Source organism: Triticum aestivum, chromosome 3D (genome assembly GCF_018294505.1).
Source record: "Triticum aestivum cultivar Chinese Spring chromosome 3D, IWGSC CS RefSeq v2.1, whole genome shotgun sequence".
In the NCBI taxonomy this organism is placed as follows: domain Eukaryota; kingdom Viridiplantae; phylum Streptophyta; class Magnoliopsida; order Poales; family Poaceae; genus Triticum; species Triticum aestivum.
Window position 1 is genome coordinate 29,963,920 of NC_057802.1, and position 7,642 is coordinate 29,971,561.

A 7,642-nucleotide genomic window follows, 5' to 3' on the forward strand; every position below is an offset into this window, starting at 1 on the left:
GAGAGGCCCACAAAGGATTTTTCATGCATGGCGTTAGATCAGGGGCCGACCTCCAGCACTAGAAAAAAAAAACCGTTGTCCAACCCGTTTGCTTTTTTCATCAGCCACGCGTCCCTTTTTTTAGGGAATCATATGTCCTTTCAGTGTAATCCTTTGTATCTACGATTGATTTATCTCAACATGCTAGCATATCACATTAACATACGTCATATATACTTTATGGAGTGAGATCATCATCATGAGAGAAAACCTAGACGCATCAGGGGGATGGGATATACCACAAGTCCACAATTAATGCAGTTTGGAGTAAGATTTCGAAATTATATTGCCTTGCCAAGGTCAAAAAATGTATCTAGCGCACGTTGCACGGCACTCTCCCCTGCCATGTTATACTCGCTAATAGGCACAACACTCTTCCCTGTCGTGTTATACTCGCTAATAGGCACGACACTCTACCATGTCGTGTTATACTCGCTAATAGGCATGACACTCACCCCTGTCGTGTTATACTCGCTAATATGCACTTGAAAGTTTCGCTCAACGTCCTTCATGTTCCCAAGGGACCATGGATACAATGCACATGTTTCAATGCCAGAAAGCGAGGCAAGTATGGAGAGTATTGGGTTTGGATGAGGTGATAAAAAAAGCTTGTGACATTGACCATGCCGCCAAGGCTGTTATTAAGTTTGTACTCCATCTTCATTAGTTTGTTTTTTCTATTAATACTAATAATTGCTCATATGTTACAATGGAAGCTAGCATAAATATCTATCGATGTTGCCATGTCCAGCATGAGGTGAAAATGACAAGTATTTTCACCATGGATGTCGGGTCCAACCAGTGAAGGCCAGAATATCGATAAGTGGACAACACCTTCAAAAAAGTAATGATGCAAGTTTGTGTCACCGGCAAAGGTCATATCACAGATTTTCACCTTGAATATGAAGTAGTATCAGCAGTATATACATACATACATACATACATACATATATATATATATGGAAAATCCATCCTATACTACCATGTGGTACTATATATACTATTTTATTATTTTAATTATGTTCATATAATATATCTAAGATATTTCAAAGCAAATTACATGAAAAAATTGCATATGAGTCCATAGTTTTTGTTATATTTGTGAAATACGTACATATTTGTACGTAAAAAAGAACATACTCAAAATATGATACATACTACCTAAAAATTAGGAGTTAAATACACTGTGAGTGCCTAAACTTGTCCTGTGCGGTCAGTTTAGTGCCTAAACTTGCAAAATACACAAAAGTGGTGCCGCAACTTGTCCCGTGGTTCAAATACAGTGCCTCCAGACGTATTCCGCGGTATGCACCGCCCGCGTGGCACGCCAGCGTGTCACCGGCCCACATGTCAGTGGCTCGGGGCGACGGAAGGGCTGGGTGAGGCGCACAGCCTGGTTTTTAAGCAGAAAACCTCCTGGGCTTTAATTAATTCTCTCAAAAAAGCCCTCGATCTGTATAAGACTCGATCCCCAAATCCCCCCGATTCACAAAACAAAAACCAAATCCCTAAACGTAGGTAGGCGACGGCGGCGGCGGCGACAGTGGAATTCTTTGGTTGCTAACCGGCGACGAGCAGTTGAATGAGAGTAGGAGGCCAGGGCGCGGCGGGAGTACTCGCGCAGCGGTGTGAACTCTTTCTCTGCTCCCCCTTCTCCTCTGCTACTAGGCGAGATGGGTGGCGCCGACGTTCCGAAGCGCGACGACGAGGAATGGAAGCAGACGGCGGTGTACAACTGGGGATCAAAGAGAAGCGCTCAGGTGATGGTTCCCCATTCTTGTGAATCATGTATGCATGTGTGTTGTGTTATTTGCTTACAAAGATTTGATTTTTAGGATGAGGAGATGCCGGGATTGGACTTGAGAAGGAGGCTGAGAAGCATGCTGATAAAGAGAAGCACAAGATGGAGAAGGTCATTGCTAGGATCAACAAGGAGCAAATTATATGCAGAGATAGGATGCTACTGTTTGTAATCAGTATGTGTGCTAGCTTGTGTGTCATCCTGTTTGCAGTAGCAGGAAAGTAGTAGAAGTGGGATGATGTTTGCAGTACGAGGAAATGAGTTTGTATTATGAACATGATCTATGTGTAAATGGCAAATGATATGTTTGTGCGTTTATTTGGAATTTGGCTTATAACAATCACATCTTCAGTTGCATTTTAATGTTTGAACTCATAAAAAATTGCTGCTTCAGTTGCAAACTAACATACATTGACTGACTGAAGCAGCAGCAAACTAACTGAAGATAACTGAAGTAATCTAACATACATTGGCTCGTTGTGTCTGGCAGCGATGGCGCGCAGGTTGGCCGCCCTGCGCTTGGCTTGTGCAATGGACAGAGAAGCCGTGAGGGTGGCCTGGTTCAGCTACCGCTGCGCTGCTCGTCGTGCCTCCTCTGACTGCGCCGCGGCAAGCACGAATTTGTTACAGAAACAAATGAGCATATAAATTTAGCTACAGTTATTATGAAAATATGCCCATGCATTGCATACTGAACTGGCATTACATAACCATTTGAAGTAGCATTTGACAAACCAAATCCTTTGCCAAACTAGCATCTGAACCATACCAAAATATCATTTGAAACCAATTTTTGTCTCTGAACCCCAACAAAAGGAGCAGTTCATTTATGAACTTAACTAAGATGCTTGACAAGTTTATTCATGAACTAAAACACACATGACTTAAACTAAAGTGAAAGAAAATCATGAAGATCATTAGGCCAGCCATCCTCGTAGAGAACATTTGGTGCATTCTGGCTAACAAGAACTTCCTCCTCTGCTTGCATGAACTATGGCGCTTGATGTGCACTCCCTCCATCATTTCCAAACAACAGATTGTAGAAGCCAGGGGCAGCAGCTCTAGCTCCTCTTGGAGCATTTGTTCCTCCAGTGCCAGAATCTGTTCCTCCTGTGGTAGCATGAGTTTCACCCCTTCCAACATTTCTCCCTCCTCTTGCAGCATTTGTTCCTCCTCTTCCAGCACTCCTCCCTCCTATTGGAGCTGTAGCTCCTCCTCTTCCAGCACTCCTCCCTCCTCTTGGAGCTCTAGTCCCTCCTCTAGCCTGCCTTTTCCTGGCACTAGATTCTGCTGCTGCATCTGCATTTCTTCTGACCCTGCCACTTGCCATTGCTGTTGTCACTCTTGCTACTGGGATTGAGTCTCTTGCATTTGCAATGAAGGTAGATTCTGGAAGAGGACCAAAGTCTCTAACTGTTGGGTATGTGAACTTCTCCTGGCACATGCATTTTATGTGAGAACATTGCAAGAAATTAGGTGGCAAGAAATAAATATGTGGAATTTGATAAGTTACCTTTTCCTGCATCTTGTACACCATACAATCTGGCCTTTGTGTTGGGTCCAATTGAGGAATTACTCTGTGTGGCATAATGTTCTGCAAGCAATCATAGTAAGTTCAAAAAAATTAGGTACAAAGGGAAATAAGTACAAGAGAAAATGAACTTACAGCAGTGATGCTTGGATCAGCATAATCTTCTTCCTCCTCTGCCTCCTCTGCCGGTACTGGTCTTGTTTTTTCATTAGGTGATTGTGGTGTCCCTTCTTGTTATGGTCAGCAGCTCCACACCATGTTTGGAAATTTTCTTCAGTCCATTCTTATCTCGTTTCTCTTCTGGCTCTTTCTTTCTATTTTTCTTTGGCCTACCCATGACTTTTGTGTATATAGGTGGGAAGACAGGGATACCATGCATCTTTTCCCACTTCTTCATGTCACTCATAGGCATCAGGTTCCATCCATAGCAATCCTTGTAGTTTTCCACTGTATAGCACTCATGAACCATGCTCTCTGGTTCAATCCTCTCGTGCCTGAAACATGCAATAGCATGATGGCAAGGTATGGCAGATAGCTCCCATCTCTTACATTCAGAGCTATTCATGTTGAGATCCACAACATATGTGTTGTTTAGAGACATAACCTGAAATACACCTTTGCCATATTCTTTTACCCTGCAGTTCTTTGCCCACTCAACATATTTGTCTAATTTCTTCTGAATTTTGGGGCATAGTCTACCAGTCCACTTCTCAGCTTCTCTCTGCTTCCCAACTATCCTGTTAGCTAGCTTGTGGAAAATATAGTCCAACATGGACTTTATTGTCAGCTCTCTTCCATCCAGAATATAACTGTGAATCAATATAATTGGATCAATGATTATGTAGGCAGAATAAAAGGAGGATTATCCCGCAAAAAAAAGAATAAAAGGAGGATTATAAAAAATGAATGCATCTACAAAAGAGGATTTTGGATCAAACCTGTAGAAAACTTCACTGATGTTGTTTAGAAGGATGTCACATTTGCAGAAAGGGGAAAAATGATTTGATCCATGTTTTAGGTGCCAACTTCTCCGCCCACTTGTATGCAGCAAGGCTGTGTTCCTTCATCTGCTCCATGTTCTTACTATAAGCAATTTCATGTGTAGATCTTGCTATTGCCCATAGATCATTCTTGAGTTGGTCTCCCTTGTGTATTTTATGAAAGTTCTGGTAGATGTGCCTAACACAGTGTCTGTGTTCAGCATAAGGGAAAACTTTTTGCACTGCTGCTATTAAACCCTAAAAAAGAAATGTCATTTGGTGAGTAAGTATTGTAAGCAGATGATTACCATGCAATAAATTAAAGAGGTAGCAAGTGCTAACCTTTTGCTTGTCGCTCATTATTGTATATGGAGAAGAGTTGCTTATATTCAAGTCATCCTTTAAAGTGGCTAAGAACCACTCCCAACTATATGTTGACTCAACTTCACATAGCCCAAATGCTATGGGGAAAATACAATCATTGGGATCAACACCAACTGATGTAAGTAAGTTCCCTTTGTATCTAGTTTTTATGTGGCACCCATCGAGAAAAATTATTGGTCTGCAAGCCTTAAGGTACCCTCTCTTACATGCATCATATGATCAGTACAGTGTTGAGAAGTGGTCTTTTGTTTCTTTAGTTTTATCATCAAAAACCTCCTTAGTGCACAGGAAGAACTTGCTTCCTGGGTTAGTCCTCCTAAGCTCTTGGCCATAGTCCCACAACATATTGTATTGGTCATCATCTTCACCTCTAATTTGTTTAACTGCTGCTCTTCTTGCTCTTCCCAGCTTACTTCTCTTTGCAACCATGTTGAATTCCTGCTCCACTTTATCTGAAAACTTTCTCAAAGGCATCTTCTCATTGTCTCTGAATTCTTCTCTGAATTGTGCAGTCAGGAATGGTGCAGTCAAAGCTTTTAGATCCCAAGCCTTGGTGCATGTGTGATTGTCAAGGTATTTCTTTATCTGAATGCTAGTACTCCTGTTATCTTTGCCTGCCTTCAAGTACCAAGTACATCCAGGCTTGCATACTGCCTCAAATTTGGTGGCCGTATTCCTTATCTTCTTAACCTTTACTCCGTTTCTTACACTGTATGCAACCACAACAAGCCTTAGCTCTTTCATATCAGCAAAAAGCATGCCAACTCTAAAAGTTGGTGCTTTAAGGTCAGTGGACGGATTGAATGTGCTGAATTTGTATCTAAGCTTGTCTCCTTCTTCTTTTGATAGGTTTAGATGACTGTCATCTAGGGCATCTTCAGGAAGTTCTCCTTCAAAGTCAGGCACAATCTCCTTCTGTCTATGGTCATCAACATCTTTGTCTACATAGCTCTCAAACAGATCATCATCACCTTGTGCTACTTCGTAATCACTCTCATAGAAATCCTCATCAGTTTCAACTTCTGCATCTACATGTTCTTCACTACTGTCACCTGCATCTTCAGCACCACTATCATCACTGTCACAATTGCCATCTTCTTCCTCAAATTCTCGATCTGGAACCCTAGAGCTACAGCCCTCACCAAATGACATGAATCTCTTTGCTTTCTTGTAGTTACATCTCATCTCTGTTGCAATTTTTGGTTTCTCAAAGTTGTCCACATTTTCTTTTCCCTTTGCTGACTTAACTGGAGTAATAACCCTTGGCAGCTCAAGCATCCCCTCTACCAACACATCATCAGCAGTTAGTGACTCCAGGGTGTCACCATGGTCTACAAGCAAGACCAAGTTCTTGTGATCTACTGTTGCAGCAATCATAAGGACAATGTCTGCATCACATGCAATCAACTGAAGGCCATCACACAAAGACTTTCCAGGTTTGCTCCAATACACATCTATCTTGGACATTGCTCTGTCATAGCCCAATTGGAGAAGAAAATCATCAATCCATAGAACTGACCAAGTATCACTGTCGCAGCTATCAAACCAGTCCACTTCATGATCCATGTAGGTCATGTTGCTATCACTTCCACAAAAAAACCTTTGTGATGTATCTCAACTGAAAACAGTCCATCAAATTGCCCTGCATTATGAAATAGCACATACTTTTAGTTAAATGCATTGCACACATTTAGAAAAATTCAGTTAAATGTACTGCAAACATTCAGACATTTTCAGTTGACATAATGCGCATAACTTCAGTTAAATGCACTGCACACATTCAGACAAATTCAGTTAAATGTATAGCACACATTCAGTTAACAGAGTCTGCACAAATTCAGGTAAATGTACTGCACAAATTCAGTTAACAGAGTCGACACATTCAGAGTCTGCGCACATTCAGTAAACTCCATTCACATTTACTACATGAATCACACTACAGCTTCAGTACTAATCTGAATCAATCTAACTAGAGGAATCATAGCACTTCTATACCCTGTTTCGATGGCCACATAACCAAGACCATCACCTTTCAAAGAAAAAGTACGCTGACTGATAACCCCCAAATAAACCCTAGCCCTATTTTGACGTGAAAAGGGCCCAATGCCGTCCACAGCAATCCGCATCTTGTAAATAACACGGATAAGATGAACACCAACCACGAGAAATCGAAGCCCATTACAGTGGTTAACCCTACCCCTTGATTACGTCGTACATGCGCGAGAAAATCGAGAAGGAGGAACAGAGTGATGATGCTACTAACCATAGGAAGGAACTGCCTCGCCTGGACGTCGACGACGCGGGCCATCCATCGCCTCCGTCGCCGGCCGCCGTGCCGTGCCGCACCACCTCCGCCACCGCCTTGGACTGATCGAGACCGAGGGAGAGGAAAGGAGAGGGATACATAACGGTGGGGACTGTGAGCGAAGGGGCACGGGATTAAGGGTACCAAATAGAAAAACTGAACACGGTCCCTGTTTCTGCTTAAAAACCAGGCTGTGCGTCTCACCCAGCCCCTCCATTGCTCAGAGCCACTGACATGTGGGCCGGTGACACGCTGGCGTGCCATGCGGGCGGTGCATACCATGGAATACGTCTGGAGGCACTATATTTGAACCACGGGACAAGTTGCGGCACCACTTTTATGTATTTTGCAAGTTTAGGCACTAAACTAACCGCACAGGACAAGTTTAGGCACTCACAGTGTATTTAACTCAAAAATTAGTATATATACTACCTAATCATTGATATATACTACATACTACACGTACATACTCTCGGTTTCGATAGATACTACATACAACATACAAAACGCAAGTGGTGGTAACTACCACTGCTTGTAGGAAACATTTGTCCTATATATATCACATAACGTGATATGTTTGAGTCCACCGAGCAACAATGTAA

The 7,642-nt window shown here is 42.3% G+C and overlaps 1 protein-coding gene and 1 long non-coding RNA gene across 2 annotated transcripts; one reads left to right on the top strand and one right to left on the bottom strand.

Moving 5' to 3' along the window:
- Nucleotides 1-1,491: 1,491 nt before the first annotated feature.
- On the top strand, nt 1,492-2,158 carry LOC123073925 (uncharacterized). Its single transcript, XR_006435796.1, has 2 exons — nt 1,492-1,799; nt 1,875-2,158. It is a non-coding gene; the product is annotated as an uncharacterized lncRNA (long non-coding RNA).
- A 441-nt stretch (nt 2,159-2,599) lies between these two features.
- Nucleotides 2,600-7,134, bottom strand: LOC123077109 (uncharacterized). Its single transcript, XM_044499320.1, has 6 exons — nt 6,999-7,134; nt 4,694-6,377; nt 4,310-4,609; nt 3,507-4,180; nt 3,354-3,434; nt 2,600-3,275 (listed from the first exon to the last, which is right to left on the bottom strand). The coding sequence occupies exon 2, from the start codon at nt 6,308-6,310 to the stop codon at nt 4,955-4,957; it is 1,356 nt and encodes a 451-aa protein (XP_044355255.1). The 5' UTR covers nt 6,311-6,377; nt 6,999-7,134; the 3' UTR covers nt 2,600-3,275; nt 3,354-3,434; nt 3,507-4,180; nt 4,310-4,609; nt 4,694-4,954.
- Nucleotides 7,135-7,642: the final 508 nt, after the last annotated feature.